General features: G+C 39.4%; 2 protein-coding genes across 2 annotated transcripts; both read left to right on the top strand.

Annotated features, from left to right (window-relative positions):
- Positions 1–343: 343 nt before the first annotated feature.
- On the top strand, positions 344–11,027 carry LOC108237365 (nuclear receptor-binding protein). Its single transcript, XM_017418727.3, has 18 exons — positions 344–487; positions 820–1,224; positions 2,150–2,272; positions 2,899–3,000; positions 3,114–3,203; positions 3,363–3,403; positions 3,523–3,617; positions 4,083–4,166; positions 4,751–4,809; positions 4,909–5,007; positions 5,150–5,282; positions 5,601–5,691; positions 5,788–5,838; positions 6,168–6,303; positions 6,406–6,459; positions 6,568–6,631; positions 9,154–9,209; positions 9,580–11,027. The coding sequence occupies exons 2-18, from the start codon at positions 991–993 to the stop codon at positions 9,637–9,639; spliced, it is 1,572 nt and encodes a 523-aa protein (XP_017274216.1). The 5' UTR covers positions 344–487; positions 820–990; the 3' UTR covers positions 9,640–11,027.
- A 1,012-nt stretch (positions 11,028–12,039) lies between these two features.
- LOC108237335 (keratinocyte-associated protein 3) lies at positions 12,040–17,010 on the top strand. Its single transcript, XM_017418680.3, has 6 exons — positions 12,040–12,052; positions 13,170–13,354; positions 14,280–14,339; positions 14,422–14,619; positions 15,130–15,264; positions 16,206–17,010. Exons 1-6 carry the CDS (start codon positions 12,040–12,042, stop codon positions 16,272–16,274), a joined length of 660 nt encoding a protein of 219 aa, XP_017274169.1. The 3' UTR covers positions 16,275–17,010.
- Positions 17,011–17,718: the final 708 nt, after the last annotated feature.

The following is a 17,718-nucleotide window of genomic DNA, read 5'->3' as shown; positions in this document are numbered from 1 at the left end:
AATATTTGTAATTACATTGCTGCTATTTCAATTACTGATGTAGGAAACTTTTAATTAAGTGATCGTAATATGAACACTGGGAATCCATGCTGACATTTTTGTTTGTTTTTGTTAGGGTTTTTTTGTATTAGAGATGTCCGGAATCAAACACGTCAATCGTGTGCAGGACGTGACATTCTGGATGGCTGAAATGTAAATTTGACAAGGAACAACTTACGGACATACTGTACAAGACCAACTATTATATGATATATTTGCTTGCCACACTCGCTCGGTACGTGATGTCCTCTGGCTGCGCTGCGTTTTCTGTGCGCGCGCTGCGCTCCTCGAGACCCGCCCCGCCCCTCCCACCTCCGATGAGAGAAAGGGACTCGAGATGCTACATTTTTTATGACGAACTAGCATGTTTGCCCTCCCCAAATATTTACTGCTTTCCTTATCATGTAACTCGAAACTACACATTTCGGTGGCCATGTCGTGTTCCTGGGTGAGCTTTTTTTAATCGTTTTACGTTTAAAACTGTTTGTGGCAGCAACCGGTGTGTTTATTCACCAGGCGAGAGAAAGTTAGCAAACTACTGGGTGTTTGAACTTTAAGCTAATGGTAACGTTGAACGTTAGCTTTAACAAACCTCAACACTAGCTAATTTGTCTTTAAGGTATTTTTGACTGCTTACACCACGTCCTCGTAAGTCAGTGTTGTTAAATAAGCGCAGGACATTAACTTTGGCTCTTGTTAAGTTTGTTAAAAGGGTTGTAAAGTGAAGTCATGCAGCCCTCTAAAACGCGCTTATTTTATATTATCCGGTCATGTTTGCAGCCTTTCTTCTCCGAGCAATTTATCGGTGGCCTGGTCGTGTAGAAGGGGGGAAAAATGGACTTGTGACCGGTTCAGACAGCGGGAGGAGAAGCTGGAGATCGAGACGTCCCATCACTTGTGTCTGTCCCGAATCCGAAACCCAAGGAAGCGAAGTCGGTCAGGTCGGAGGTGATGTCGGAGGCGGAGGAGATAGCAGCTCCGGCTGCGGAGGAGGTGAAGCCGGAGCTCACCGCCGGGAACGCGTCCAGCAGCAGCAGCAGCAGCAGCACGGCGCAGGTACCCTCCTCTCTGGCTTCCCCGAAGCCTCCTGCCACCTCAGCTACAGAGGATGAGGAGGAGAGTGAAGATGAATCCGACATCCTGGAGGAGAGTCCTTGTGGCCGCTGGCAGAAACGTCGAGAGGAGGTGATCTCTTTTGACACACATCCTTATGCACCACATCTATCCAGTAAAAAAGTGGGTTTTATTCACAGGAAACCCACTATTGTTATCATAAGTAATGTACCCAAAAAATGTTTGTGTTGTGAAAATCTCACCCTTTTTGTTCAAAGTGGACGACATTTGGCTGTGCTCAGAGCCATGAAACTAAGCTGAACTAATTAATTAATGTAGCTTAAAGTGTGATGTTTATTTCTTACTGATGAAACCTGATTTACAGTTGATACAATGTGACTTTTATTAAGGGTAAAAAATCATTTTCACAGTGCTGATGTTTGGTTATCAAAGCAGAAACAGCATATTTTAGAGGGTATGTTTTGTCATTCAGCCTACCCTTCAACCTCTCTTCTCCTTTCAGTGATATAGTTAATTTCAGTGTTTTATATTGCTTATACACAAAATATTATTCAGAAGAAACATACTTTCAACATAATATGCAAGGTAAACTGTAGAAGTCCGGTCCTTTTTTTGGTCCAAGAAAGAAAGAAATATTACCACCAAGCTTTACTTGAAATCTCCTTGAACTGAGAACGTTTGGTCATTAATGCAGACGCTAAAGTCCGCACAACCAACCCTGTGTGGAGCAGATTCAACATTTAAATAATTTTAGACAATAATTACAAAGTGAGCCCACCAAATGCTGCTTTAGCCAACCTATAGACACCATATTCCTCCCGGGGAGTGGTCGGCCTCCTGGAGGGGGGGATGTAGGTGCATGGGGTCCACACCACCCTGGCTAATTAGCGAGCTATTTTGTGTTCAACTTGTTACTTGTTTCCCGGTGGGTTAATCGCATTCTTTAGTGAACGTCTACGGATTTTGAGTTGAGTTTCATTTTCTTTCTGTTGAATTGCGTGATCTGACGAGTCATTTCCGTCCTCCTTAAATGCAGGTGAATCAGCGTAACGTCCCTGGGATAGATGTTGCATATTTGGCCATGGACACGGAGGAGGGGGTGGAGGTAGTCTGGAACGAAGTCATGATTTCAGAGAGGAAAAACCTCAAACCGCTGGAGGTGAGGCCCGGTGATACAGATTAAGATTTAAACCAAATAAAGATAATCTCTTTGTAGATTATTTGGTGGTTTCTTACAATGTGGATTTGTGCAGTCAGATAACTCTGGAGCAGCAGAACATATTTAATCTGTCAGCTTTTTTCAGGGGTGATACTTATCATGTGTTAAAGAAAGGGAAAAAAAACATTGTTTGCTTGTTTTGATAGACCTGATGGTTCTAACATTATATGAGATCAAAATTAAATGATATAAATATTAGATTATTAAAAGTAAAAATCATACATATTGAGTTTTATGTTACTGAGGTATAAATTGTGGTCTGAACTACTCATACTAACTAATGTGTTCACCTCAGTTCAGCTGAGAAAAGGAAGTAATGCTTGGAAACTGGACCTATAACATGTGATGGTATATAAATATAAGGTACCGTCTATAATGAGAAACAAAACAAAGGCCAAAATTTATGTTGGGCTTGGCTTACAATAAAAGGTGTCAGTGTTAATCTATGGTAGGTCTAATTAGACATCAACCTCTGCTATAACTGTCTGTAGGACTTTATTTAGTACGATCATTGTTTAATCATTATTGATAAGAATTGTTCTATGTTTCTTCTTGCTTGGTTTTAGGAGAAAGTCGAGGCTGTGTTTGACAACCTGATTCATTTGGAACATGCAAATATTGTGAAGTTTCACAAGTATTGGGCTGACACAAAGGACAATAGGGCGAGGGTGAGTCTCAAACCTCCTAATACACTAATTCCTCTTTTAACTGGTTACATAGTATCACTGCTTAACATTTATGTTTAAATGGTGTCTTCTCTGTCTGCTTTTTCTTCTCACAGGTGATTTTTATCACTGAATATATGTCATCCGGAAGCCTGAAGCAGTTTCTCAAGAAAACAAAGAAAAATCATAAAACCATGAATGAAAAGGTACAGCAGAGGAATTTGGTGTTTGGATGATTTGTGATGAAAGGGTTCACAGTGTGTGTACCACTGTTTGCGTTGGGTTTTATTTCTAAAGAAATCAAGCCATGTTTGGTAAATTGTCAAACCTAACTTGACGTGCTCTGATGGAGTGTGGTCTTACAGGCGTGGAAGAGGTGGTGCACACAGATCCTGTCTGCTCTCAGGTCGGTTTTTTGGTTTTCTTTCACAACAAACTGCAGTCTCATTGGTAATGATGCTGATTCCCGGCGAGCACTGGGCATGTATTTTGTGAATTTATGTTTCTTTCCTTCGTGCTGTGCAGTTATCTCCACTCATGCGATCCACCTATCATTCATGGGAACCTTACCTGTGACACGGTCTTCATTCAGCACAACGGGCTCATTAAGATCGGATCAGGTATGGAGTTACATCCCACTGCTTTAGGTAGTGGAGCTGAAGCAATGTTTATGGAGTTAAATGATACTAAATTATTAAAGGGCTGAAAATTTCAGTTCGCTTTCATTTGACTTTACATTTCCTTGATTGCTGTTAAACTTTTCTGTGACCTAAATGTGGATATTTTTATTGTTACTCCAATGAATCCAACACGTTTTAGAAGATGCAAACAAAAACTCGTTCAGTTTTGTTTGTTTACAGTGTGCTGCAGTGAAGTTTGTCTTAAACATTTGTAAGCTGAATAAAACTGAAGGAAGATTAATTTTGTTTGTTTTCCTCTGAGGCACCGACCCCTTTTATAGCATTCATCGTTTTCTTTCTCTGTTTACTACATATGTCATCTTTCTGATTTATACTCCACTTGCACTTTACTCACTGCTTGTTGTTGTTTAAAATAAATATCGTTTTATTTTTTCTCATCTACAGTTGCTCCAGACACCATCAACAACCATGTAAAGACGTTCCACGAGGAACAGAAAAACTTGCACTTCTTTGCTCCTGAATATGGAGGTAGACATCACTAAAGTGAAGCTTTATTGCTTTTCTTCACCCTTGTTCTGGACGTTTATAGTTCCTTTATTTTAAAAAGGTTCATAAATAGAAAATAGGAACAAATGTATTTAATCCAATATTAAGAAGGAGCAGCCTCAACAAAAAAAATTGACCTAACGGTTTATAATAAAAGCTGGGTATTCTGAATTTACTCCTGCATCATGATCAGACTACCTTCAAAATCAACCCCATAATAATTGAGAGCAATATCTTTTTAAATCTGCTTGTATATTATAATTAGATTTAAAAGACGTGGACCAGGACTCAGGGTTTCAGAGTTTGATAAACAAAGGACAATGTGGTCAGCAGCAAAATAGTTTTTAGATTTAATTATTAATTCATTATCCTTTTGAGGATGCAAGTTGTGCCAAACAGTATTTGTGTTTTTCATGTTCTTGTGATGGTTTCTAGTGTTCACCTGGTATGTTTTTTTAAAGACTGACACCATCTTTGATCTTCAAGTCTCAGTCTGAAGTCAGGACTATGCTATGAAGTGATATTTGTAACATCTGCTTCCTTTTCATTTTCTCCTGTCATTTTAGCTGATAGTGATGTTACCACGGCTGTAGATATTTACTCATTTGGCATGTGTGCCTTGGAGGTATGTCCAAAAAAAGCTACATTTAATAGCCTGAGTTTTGTTTTTGTTTTTTTTAGGGTTTAAGATGTTTGTTTTTTACAATGTGTTGATGTGTTGCAGATGGCGCTTTTAGAAATTCAGGGAAATGGAGACTCCTCATATGTTTCTCAGGAAGCTGTTGAAAACGCCATTCAGTTACTGGAGGACCCGCTGCAGAGGGTGAGATCCAGAGCTTTTAGGATTACAACTATTTGGACAGACGAGCTTAAACCGTCTGTGTATAATGATAATAATACATATGTCTCAGTTTAATAATCAGTTCGTTTTAGACGTGTGTAACCTAGGTGTTTGTTGTTTTAAGGAGTTAATCCACAAGTGCCTTGAGAATGATCCCAGTGTGAGGCCTACAGCCCGGGAGCTGCTGTTTAACCAGGCCCTGTTTGAAGTGCCGCTTCTAAAACTGCTGGCTGCTCACTGCATTGTCAGCCACCATCGTGAGTCCCAAACACACACACACATACACACACACAAACATAGCAACTTTTTTTTAATATAGAACAGAGACTGAATAGTTGACTGTTGACTCACTGTCACTGCATTGTTTATGACACAGGAAAATAAATGTGTATTTGTACAAAATGGCAAAAAAAAAAAAAACTGATGCAAAAGTTATTGGGCTTTAAGTTAAAACTCTTAATCCTGTTCTATAAATGGAGTAGCTCTACTAGCTTACCCTAACTAAGACATTCACGTGTGTTGTTTTTGAGGGTGTTAATTTATCAATGCATGTTTTTTTTTTTGTGTGTGTTTAGACATGATTCCTGAAAACGCCCTTGAGGAGCTGACCAAGAAGCTGGATCCCAATCTGGTCATTGCTGTAACTAAAGAGGACATTCAGCTCAAGTAAAAATCAGAAACTGTTACCCTTTAAACTACCAATTTAAAGATCTCAGAAAGTAGCCTCAAGGGATTTTTGGTTGTTTTTTTGTTTTTGTTTAGGCTGTCACAGTTTCCTGCTCTGGAACTTGACAAGTTTCTGGAAGATGTGCGGTGAGAAGCTAATGAGAATTTAGGAAAACAAAAATACATTGTATGGCCACGTGGGGGCAGTAGTGGGCCATCAGACAGTTCTGATGCCTACTTTGTCAATCACGAATACACAATCTGTTATTAATCAATGGCCTCCTCATGTAGTGTCCTGGAATCATCACAGATTTGATGGTTTTATGAATAGTTTGCTGATTTTGACTGTCATTAATATCACCTGCTATTCTTTCTTCTTTGACACCTGCATGTTGTAAACTTCCCTCCTTTATCTTTTCTTTATTCATGCGCTTCCTACACCCCCTTCTTCACCTCTGCCACCCTTCTTGGATCAGGAATGGCATTTATCCACTGACAGCTTTTGGAGTACCGAGTCCCCAGCAGGCTCAGCAAAAGACGGTCCAATCTCCTGTTGTCATTCCTCTGGTCAAATCCCCCACACCTGAACCTGCAGAGCTCGAAACGCGGAGGGTGTGTACAAGAGCTTTTACTGAACACACGCTAATGTTGGAATTTTTTTAGCATGACACGGCCCCATTTCCAACATTTTCAAAAGTTGTTTGTCTTTTGCAGGTGGTTCAGATGCAGTGTAACTTAGAACCTGTTGAGGAGGGAGCGAAGTATCATGTAAGTCTGTTTTAGAGCTTACAGGTTGATATTTAAGCATATTATCAGCAAACCAAACAGAAGTTAGAAATGAATAACATTCTGTCCCAACTGTTTCTCTTCCTGTAGCTGACGTTACTGCTGAAACTGGAAGATAAACTGAATCGACATCTCAGCTGCGACATGTTACCTCGTAAGATCAACTCTTCTCATTACATTTGTACCACACTCGAACAAATGTAGTAAACCTAGAGACGTATTTCCTCTCAGCTCTCCAAAACATTTATGTTAATCGTAAAGTTTTAATACCAAACCAGTAAAAACTTGAGCTGATGGAAGCACACTGCACAAGTACTTAAGGTTTAGAAATATAAACCTATAAGAGCCAAGTGTTGAAATTTCCACAAAGTCGTTATAGAAGTGGATACTAAAAGCAGGTACTTTGATACTTTAAAAGGTTTGTCTTGTTCAAATGAGGAAACTTAAAAGGATTAGTATCCATTCTTCCTGAGCTGTGCTCAGCTGTGAGCGAGGTCGTCGGCCATTTCCTCATTATTAAGGTTTAGGAACTCGGCTTGAAGTTAGTTGGCAGTGGTAGGAATTAAATATATATATATATATATATTTTTTTTTTTTTCTATAAATAATAATATAAGAAGGTTATGTGTGTGAATTACTGAATAATTTTCAGTCTACTCTTGTTATCTATTGTAGAATATCATTAATCTCCTTCAGACATGTGAACTTAGTAGGAACCAATGAAACTGACGCTCCAAAGGAAAGGTATTTTTTTCTGATTGGCACCGGTGTCGTCAGTTTGAAAACGTATGTGCACATGCACACACGTATGGTGAGCTGAGCGTGTGTAATGTTTCAATCATCTGGGGAATGTCAGGACTCTAAAAAGCTGCTGTTGACAGCTGTCGCCTCCCCTTCCCATCTCTTCTCAGGCTTTCATATCCCTGTCCCTCATCCATGCGCGCGCACACACACACACACACACTTCTGCTCGTTCAGTAACTGGACGTTATCTTTTCTGCTCTTTCTCTTTTCCACTGCTTCTCACTGCATACATCTTCTTTTGCTCTCACTCCCTTATCTCACTGACATGCATACTGTAATACATCTGTATGCACTCCCATACACACTCATCGGTCTCACAAACACACACACCTTATCCTCTTTGTAAACGGACTCTCTTCTGACATCAGGGAGTATTCTTGAAAGCTTTCCTTATCGACCAAAGTGCAAAGTTAAACTGTACGTTCACCGACTGACTGAGTCAGTCTAATTTCACCTCCTTGGCCTTTTTTCATGGTTCCCCTACTCTTACTGCTATAAATTTCTAGTTTATTAATAATATAACTTTATGCAAAGCATGTAAACTTTTATGTATTGTACCCAATTATGTTGGATTACTTTGACATCTCTAAAAACAAACACAAATGCTGACCCTCTGCTTGAATATTGGTGTCATTTTGATCCATTTTTGGCCTGGTGGTGTTTTTTTTTGTTTTTTTTGTCAAAGTTGCTGGATTGTACATGTCCTCTTAATGTTCATTAAGCTTCATTTCAGCTAAGGTTAGAATTAACATCTTGGTTATTAAAGTTTAATAGACCTTGACGACTCATCTGCTTTCCTACTCACTGCTTATTCTGCACAGGAAGAGGGTTTCTCATTTTAGGCCTTTAACAAAAGTAAAAGTACGCTTAGTTAAATGGAACTTTAACATTACAAGACAGAAACAAAAGAGGGTGGTGATACAATTCTAAGGAAGAAGGTATCAAAGTTTTGAGAGCTTTTTTTGTTTCCTTATTTTAAGCTGCCTTTCATGCATGTCTTTTTGTTTGTAGCTGTTTGCAGTATTTTGAAAGTCGACACATTTTAACAGATTCTGACCACATTAAGATTGTTCTGGTTGAAGCATTTTGGCAAATTTCTCCTGCTTGATAAATATTTTCCTGGTTTATTGTTAATGCTTTGCTAGATGTTGACTAAAATCTAACATCACACCCCAGACAAAAAGAATTACCACGAGCAAAAGATGAGCGGCGTAGGTGCTTTTTTTTGTTTTTTAAGAGAGACTGTGAAGACTTTAGCTGTTCTCCTCATTTATACAATTCATCACTCAGGAACTACAGGAACACCACGTGGAGTAAATTTACCGCTGACAAACTAATTAATCATATTTCCTTTAGAATAGACAGTTGACATATCAGCTTTGCGGCACATTTTTTTGCCTCTTATCAGTCCGGAATGTGAAACCTTAGCTTGATTAGACAAACGCAGAGGTGAACACTAGGGCGCCGCTGACCCCAAAAATAGCATAAACATGACCGTGTGCCTGTCGGGCGAGGTTCCAGTCGGTTTGCACATGTGGAAACCAGGCGTATCGTCTTTCACTGGAGACAGTGGCCTCCTAACAAGTGCACACTCGATGATCCTGGCATTCATCAAGAAGGAACTGTCTGCAGTGAAAAATGAAGCAGGGACGAGCCGAGCCAAGTGCAGCTCCGGTTTGTTACCATACAGAATACATCAAAATGGATTCAGAGACGCAAAGAGCTCTTATGAAGAGGGATTTGAACTATATTGTTTCCAAACTATTTTTTAAACCAAGCCCAGACCAGTTTGTGTGTGTGGGATGCTAAGTTGAAGTGTTCTTACATATGTTTGAATTACTGTCACTAACTGTGTGTGTGTGTTTGTTTCAGATGAGAGTGTTCAAGTATTGGCAGAAGAGTTGGTCCAACTGGGTCTGATCAGTGAGGTGGGTGTTTTTGTGTGTTTAATGAATGTGTGACCCTGTAGGTGTGGATGTGTGTTCGTTATGACCACTGACAAGTGAAGTTAAAAAACAAACATGAATCATGTGATGGAGGCAGTAAAACAGGAAAGTGAGAATTTGAATAAGGGATGAGGTGTGGCGCAAAAACAGCTCCTGTGGGACATTGTGGGTCCGCAGTGGTCAGGACATATCAGAAGTGGTCAGTAGAAGAAGAACTGTGAAAACAGCAACAAGGTCATAGGTCACCCAGGTTTACTGAGGTGAAGGTTGGCTCATGTTAGTGCCGAGCACAGAGCTGTGGGTTTGTGCCGCTGCACAGATGTTGTCTAAAAGGTGTCTTTGCTTTTCACAGATGGACCAAGTCAAAATATCTTCATTGCTCGAAGAAACATTCAGCCAAGCTCTTCCATAGCAAGTCTTTTCGGAAATGCATTCTCAGTCCTGTTATTTTCTCTTTTTGGTTTTACAACATGGGGATTGTAATGATTCTGTTTCCCCCGGTTTGTCTTTTCCACAAAGCTCGGGGTGGATATGTGACCAAAGGAGTAAATCATCCCTTACACCAGAAAGAAAACTGTTTTAAAGCACACAAAGCTAAAACAACAACAACATATAGTCAGACAACTTAAAAAACAACTGCTGTGAATTCTTTTATTATTATTATTATTTTATTATTTTAACACTCAAAGCAAACATTTAAATGAGTTTACCTGTATGGTGGTTAAGCCTAATAGTTTAGTGAATTATATTATTAATACATCCAACTGACCTGACTGGAATACACTGAGACGGACTTTGTCCTCAAGTGTTTTTTGTTTACAGCAGAAATCATTTGTGTCCCTTTTTTAAACGTTAACCCGATTCTCTCCTTCACGGTAGGTACTACTCACAGGTGTACTTTTACCATTTAATGTCTGTATTTACACCTGTTGGAAGAAAACTGTAGCTCTGTCAGTGATGGAGAGAGAGATTTGTCCTCCCAGAGAAATAGTCCAGGTCTGTTTTTTTTTTTTATTCCTCTTTATTTTACACGATTCTCGTCATCATTCAGTTTGTTTCGTAACGCTTTGTGTGACGCAACACTCCCAGCTTTTCTGACTTGGGTTGTGCTTTGTTCAACCCAGCCAACATCCTTTTAGGTGAAATATGTGGAGTGCTTTATCTAGGTTGCAAACATTCAACTTTTTTATTTGACTCATTTTGAAAAAAAGCCTTAAAATATATATGTACATTATAGTATTTTACATTGTGGGAAGGCATCACCTGCTCATTTTGAGGTACTGTGAACTCAGTGTCATTAATTTTCTGTTTGTGTTTTGTGTGTATATCTGTGTGTGTATATATATTTATATATGTACAAACTATGTAAATATATATAATATACACACACACGTATACGACTTTCAGTGTAAGTGCTTTTGAGTCCTTATTCGTATTGTTTTTTGTTATTTCAAACCTGCTGCTTTTTGAGTTTACATGCTACTCTGCCTTTTGAGTTTTGTGACTCGTGTACTGAACTCCGCCATTATATCCTGTACAAAATAGCCTGCCTTTTCCCGATAGTTCAGTGTGTGCTCTTATAAGTGTGATGGAGGCTGGATTCCAAGTGTTTTACTTTGTTTACTGTGGGGGGTTTTATACGGTGACCAGGATTGAGTCTGAGCCGAGACAAACTTTCACTTTTCTGTCTGTGATTTGTTGACTGACGATTAGGTACAACCAAAAACAAGATGCTGACGTTGTTCTTCAAAGTGCAAAAGAAAAAAAAAGGCGTACAACATTTTGTATCCCGTGGGTCTTGATTCGACCTAAAGTGAGATCTGGAGGCCATTTTGTGACCTTTTGACTATACGGTACTACTGTTACTGAAAGCTCATGCAGTTCTGAATTTTCAGTAAGAGGGCAAATAAATTCTAACATTTTGTGTTTGTAAACCAGACATGGTTGCGTATAAATAAAATTCTTTATATTTTATTAAAATTAAAATCTTGTTAATTGGAGGCTGTTTGAGCTTTCAGGCCTTGGTTTGACTCCGATGCTGGTTGTCATTTCGTGCATTAATCTTGTACTTCTCAAACAGTTGCAGTTGGGTATCTTGGAAGTAGTATTTTTAAGAGATATTTGGGTTACAGTTTTGCTCCGTGTAGCGCGTTGTCAATATTATCACTTTTTTTTTTGTTTGTTAAATATTTGTTTTTACATCCTGTAAACTGCTAAGATTGTATTTTTCCCCAAAGATGTGCTTCAAGTCAACCTGGTGAATGGAAACGCACCAAGTGGATCGAACCAAACAATGTGACCACCAGAGCTTTCTACAGACTTTTTTGCACCCTATCGGGCCTCTCTTGGTACTACTATTGCACCTTTTTGCGTTGGTGGTGATAAAACTGGTTATTAAATAATCAAGCAGGGTTGGCAGCTCGAACCTGTTACTCCATGATGTGAGCTTTTGGTTATAGTTGGACATTTGTACGTTTTTATTATATGACACAAATGTCTTCAATTACGTGCCTCTTTTTCGGAGACTTATATCCTGACAAATATCAAAATAAAAGAAAACCTTAAAAAAATAAATGTATCGTCTCCTTTTTTTGTTCTGTGTGAGATTTAATTGCATTTGCGACGCGCTGCGTTTCAGAGCCTCCAGGTAAATCACAGGTACGCTTGGTGACGTCATCCAGGAAGTGGACAAAGGGACGTCCGCGAGACGGGGCGCAGGTTGTGGCGTCGAACGGTGAACTGGGGGGAGGAAAAAAAAAAAAGAGTGTAAACATTGTTTTATTCAGAGGAAGACCTCGGTCCGAGCAGAGAAATGTGCAGCTTCGGTGAGTGGTCCTCCGGGTCTCACAGAGGCGCGAAATAAATACAAATAAAAGTGTCGAGCAGCAAATTTCCGATAGTATTTCTACAGCACGGATGTACCAGACCACAGGCCTGCGCACCGCAAAGGTTTCATTTTTAAAACGTACACTCAGTTAGTTCATTTCGTCTTGCTGTTTATTATTTTAGTTAAAGACGTGCAGTCAGAACAGAAAAGTTGGACGTCCCCCTACAGTCTGGTGTGTTTTACTCGTTTACCTGCTGAAGTGTGTTCCTGTGCTGCTGTATCTGCGGAAAACTAATAGGAAAATATGATCAATTTACTCCATTCACCAACAAGAGTAGAGCTGCTGAAAGTAAAGCTTGAAGAGGAAAGAAAACTAAAGATTTGGAGACTGGAGGTCATTCAATTCTTCACTTGTAACATGCCAGTGAGTGATAGCTGGTGCAAAAAAAAAAACCCTTCGTGGTGGAACAGACGCTCATGTGAAAGTAGCTGTCTGTAGAAAGTTAGGTAGTCTATTAATATTTATTATTTCTGCTGCTACATCACCAGATGTGCAGTAAATATTAAAAGTACTTTAGGTGTAGGGGGGATTATTGTGAAGAGCTTAAAGCATCCATGTTTTTAAAGTGCAAACATTTCAGCTTTTCGCCTTCAAAGTTAAACTCCAACTCTTGCTGGTTTAAATTTTATAAACACTGTTTATAAGCCAATAAGCAAACAACATCATGAGCCATTCTAATCTCTTTTTGATCCATTTATGACTATGTTTTTCATCTTTTGTAACAACTAAGGCTAAATAAGCTACTGGCAGTCATTTTTTAAAGTTGATTTGATTTCTGTACATCTTAAGACCTCCCCACTTGGTGTTTTGTGGCCTTTAGTCCCAACTTTGAGAACCCCTGATTTAAACTTTTTAATAACAACATAACTAACTCCACAAACGGCAGGGAACAGCATCGGTCAGGGTGTCACAATGAACGAACCTGTTAGTAGAAGCAGTATTTAATTTGTGTTTGGGATTTGATGTCACATCATGTAATATTTATTGCTTCTCAGTTATTTATTTCTAAAGTCTTTTAAATATAGAAAACCTCTGTGTGTTTTTTGTCACCCAGATAAGGACAAAGGGCCAGGGAGATTGATGAAAAAGGGCTTAACGCTCATTCTGGTCGGTCATGTCAACTTCATCCTCGGTGCTATTGTCCACGGGAATGTCCTCCGCCACATCTCCAAACCCACCCAGCATACTAGCACTGAGTACACTGTAGCCAACATCATTTCTGTAACTTCTGGCTTGCTGGTGAGTCACTGCTTCTGGTTTTTTCTGTTTTGTTTTGAAGTCAGCTAAGCAGTTGAGACACAGAAACCATAACTTTAAAGGCCACGCTTTACAGAAATCTGAATATTTTTTATCTTAAAATCGATGTTGTATCACACAAACAACTTCTCCAGCTCATCCTGCAGCCCTTTGCCACATAATTTTTTTTCTTACATCTGTGACATGAAAAAGTTGCCTCTCAGTGCCAACAACTATGTCTGCTTTTAGTGTCTCTTTCTTTCTCCTTCCATTGCAGTCCAAAACAATATGTGCATGTTTTAAAAACAGTCGTGTTACGCAGCAGAAAGAAGACAAACAAACAAACCCTTTCTCGTTTTGAACAAAAACATCAAATATTAATTTTCAAGATCTAATGCATGTTTGGAACAGAGTTTTATAAATCCCACTTCAGGAAATGTTCAGGCCTGTGCCTAACATCACGTATGACTTTGTCTGATTTTTGTTTTTATGCACGAGGCGATGCGATCAGTAATTCTGCTGGGAATGTTTCTCCGCAGTCAAGACCGAACTTGCCTTTTCACGGAGGAGCTGGTTCTTCAAACCAATCAGGCGTCCCTTTGGGGCAGGCCTCATTAACACTCATTTATCAGATAACCTGACACTTGTCTGTAATAAAATGGGGTTAACTTTTCCTTTTGACTGAAACGAACTCTGAAAGGGATGTGGGGGTCGTACAAATAAAAGCAGACAAAACGCACGCGATCTACAAAATAAACCCGACTACGTGTGCTTTTCACCGGTGGCTTCTTACGTTGTCACAGCCGTATTTAAGCTTTCTTAGCCAGACATCCAAAGGCAGTCTCACAACCTGAGGCTAGGATTATTTCTCTAATAAAGCTTACTTTGTTGAAGATGAGCTGCTCATCTTATCATTCCAATCTCACAGAGCATCGCCTCTGGGATTATTGCCATCGTGGTATCAAGGAACCTGCATGAGTTCAAACTGGTAAGACTTAAATTTGACTTCAGACGCTGACACACTTCGTGAACGCTGTACTGTACGTGATGTTGTCCCTGTGTGTCCTCAGCAAATAGGACTTTTGGTTGCGTCGTTCCTGAACGGCTTGCTCTCAGCGGCGTGCTGCACCGGTCTCCTGTTGGCCGTCGGTATCACCATTGCCCACAACGGAAAAGGTCTGATGTTTGGATGCAACGAGACGATGGTGCCCATCAACGCTCGCTCACCTGTCAGCGCCCAGTGTCCGTTCGACACCACGCGAATCTATGTGAGTATGCCCGTTCCAAGATGGCTGCCTTCCGAGCTCGAAATTGATGAGGCCTTTGACATGGAAAAGTCAGACTGCTCAGCTGGACACCTCATGGGTCAAAGATGATCCCTATTGATTTCAAGGTCAAGAAGTCAAAGGTGACCCCTTTGAGAAAACCTTGTCCAAGCTCTAACTCCGTAACCGTGTGAAGTAGGAGAGTCAAACTGCACAGGTAAGGCCTCATGGGATGGGTATGATCCCTGTTGATTTCAAAGTCACTGGGTCAAAGGTCAATGTCACAGGTGACTCCTTGATCCAACTCTAGACACGTGTAGTCGGGATTGTCATGTGAGGAAATTCACTCTTTGGATTTTGATTACTCTGACATTTTCTGACGGGTGTATTATGTACCGTTGGCGGTGCTCTTGTTTTCCTTCTTCAGTATGTTTGCTCATAAATTTGATGTTTTTCACTTTTACAAGTCTAACCTCGCAGTGCTTTCTGTTCCTACCTCTTCACCTCTACCAGGACACCACCCTGGCCCTGTGGATCCCGTGCGCCATGTTGTCGGCAGCTGAGGCTGGACTCTCGGTGTGGTGCTTCATCGTCGGGCTGACTCTCCGAGGCCTGGCGCCCAGTGGGAACAGCTACATCAAAGAGCAGGTGTGTGTCTGTGTGTGAGGCGGGCGGATGAGCTCGAGGGGTGGAACCGTGGTGTCCTTCAGTCTGACTCTGACTCAGACGCTCGTACGCATAGACTCTTCATTTAATTCAAACACGGAACCCTTCTCAGTCTCGGGACATTCCATGTCAAGTCAAACCAGGGGCTTCCCACCTCGAATGTCTTATTTTGATCTTTTCTTTTTTGTTTTGCTGAAAGGCAAGGATTGGAAGAATTCCAAATATTTAAGCCGTTTAGTTAGCATCCATCAAATTAGTGTCACCTTTACTGAAGGGTTGTCAGGAGGGTGTCATTTTCATTTTTTACTAATTACAGAGGACGTTATGAAGTTGTAAAAAAATAAATTGCATAAAAAGAATTAAAGCATCCTGATGTTATTCACTCGTTTTACATTTTATAACAATAACGTTGTTATAAAATGTAAAAGGCTATATATTATGAAGAGTATATGTGGAATAATACATATTTTGGCATTTATTCTACAACACTTTGTCACTAATAAAATAGATGTATATTTAATTAGATAAATGAAATAGGTAATTTAAAATGTGTAAATGTTGTAAAAATCATTTTTATGTAAGAAGCCAGTTTAAGAAAGAATTGTGTTGATTGGTTTAGAACATTTTATTATATTTACCTGTAATATTTGACTGATTTATACACACACACACACACACACAGAAATGTCTTTGAAAGTGAGATGAAACAACTATTTTCTAGATATCGGTCCTATTTTCAGATCAGCTGATTTTTTTCCTCCCTTTTACAAGTTTTTTGTTGTTGTGCTCATCCTTACCTAATAAAAAAAACTTTATAAAATTAGTCTGTTTACCTGAGAATTGAGTGAGCACACCTGTCCTTACACAAACACTTTCAGACTCATCTGATGAGCGTTCTCACTTTGTTTTCTTTTCTCTCCTAGTTGGAGGAAGAGGCTGAGAGCTCTCCTCACGCCCACCGCCTGATGGGACCATCGAACCCTGAAGTTTAGCCGACACTCATCAGTTGGTTTCAGTCTGTTCATTTCAATCCGCACAAACCTTCTGCGTCGATAAAAAGGTTGTGAAACGTGCTTCTGCGTGCGTGGATGCCCCAGAAAGATGTCTTATCAGTAAGCCTCCTTCACTGTTTGAGTTTAGGAGAACCAAATATGTTATTCTTGGCACGTTTTTCAATATGAAGAAGTCTTTGTTGATATAGAATTTTTTTTTATTTAGTTATGTTTTAACTTGTGCAAAAAAATTTTATCTTATTGTTTTTCCACATTTTAAACACCACGCTGTGTGAGGTGCATTCTGCAGACCATTTCATTTGTTATTCAGAATTCAGGCTTGGTGCCTTAAGGTTTGTTATATAATGCTTTTTTTACTTTGATACCAATCAGTATAAAATACTTTACATTATGTATTGGAATTAGACTAGAAAATAAATCAGAAATGTTGGACAACAGTTCTTGAAGACGCAGTTCAGATAAAATTGATAAATTAGGAGAATTATAGGCTGATTGCAGTGACAAGCTCTGATTTCTAATACAGCTTACAGCAGTAAACAAACCGTTAGCTTGTTAAACACAGCTGTATGACATAAAACTGGAACATTTTGACTCTGTTTTTATTTTTCTAACTGCACTGTTGTTAACTTTGTTGAAAAAAAAAGTTAAATTTGTGAAGACGTGCTTCAAAAATTGAGGCAGGAATAAGGATTAAACTGGAGTGCATTTAACTGAATTTGCATATTGTCTTTTTTCCCCACTTGCTGGAACAAATAAAATATGAGAGCAGTTGAAAAACCGATAGCAGGTATTTCAATACCATGTTAAAATTTGTTTTAAACTTTTAATTAGGGGTAGTATTGAACCCCAATTAAAGTGTGTATTGACTGAGTGTGTTTGTGCTGTGGAGCGCTGTTGGTCAGTGTTAAGTGGGGTCATATTAAAAGGTTAAAACCAGGGATGTTGGCCAGTAGTTTCAGCTGTCAGTCATGGACCCCTTGCAGCAGAGGATCACATCAGATCAGCCATGAAACAGTTCATCAAGTGCCCAGCTCAATGGTGTGGAAGGAAATCATAGCATGCAGCACTAATCCTGAGGCTGCCAGGGATAAATATTGACTCATAAGGTCACAACAATCATGCTGCAGTGTCATGAAACAAAGCCTACCTAATTATATATGATCAAATTAAAGATAAGAGGTAAACTACTGAGAATTTACATAACTTTTGTCATGCATTCATTGTTTTGTGTGTATGGACGACTCATTAAGCTGCATGAGTTATTTCAGGCTATTTGTTATGGGGCGCCGTTTGTAAACGAGCTTGTGCTCAAAATTCATGCCTAAATTTTGTCACATTTAGCTTCAAACACTGTTTAAAAATGTAGTGTGGATTTTCTGATGTCACTTTTTACAACATTTAGCTAGTTAAATGTAATTGTTAC

The sequence above is a fragment of the Kryptolebias marmoratus genome, linkage group LG15 (assembly GCF_001649575.2).
Source record: "Kryptolebias marmoratus isolate JLee-2015 linkage group LG15, ASM164957v2, whole genome shotgun sequence".
Lineage (NCBI taxonomy): Eukaryota > Metazoa > Chordata > Actinopteri > Cyprinodontiformes > Rivulidae > Kryptolebias > Kryptolebias marmoratus.
The sequence above is the reverse complement of the archived record's forward strand: the minus strand, read 5'-3'. Positions and strand labels throughout refer to the sequence as shown.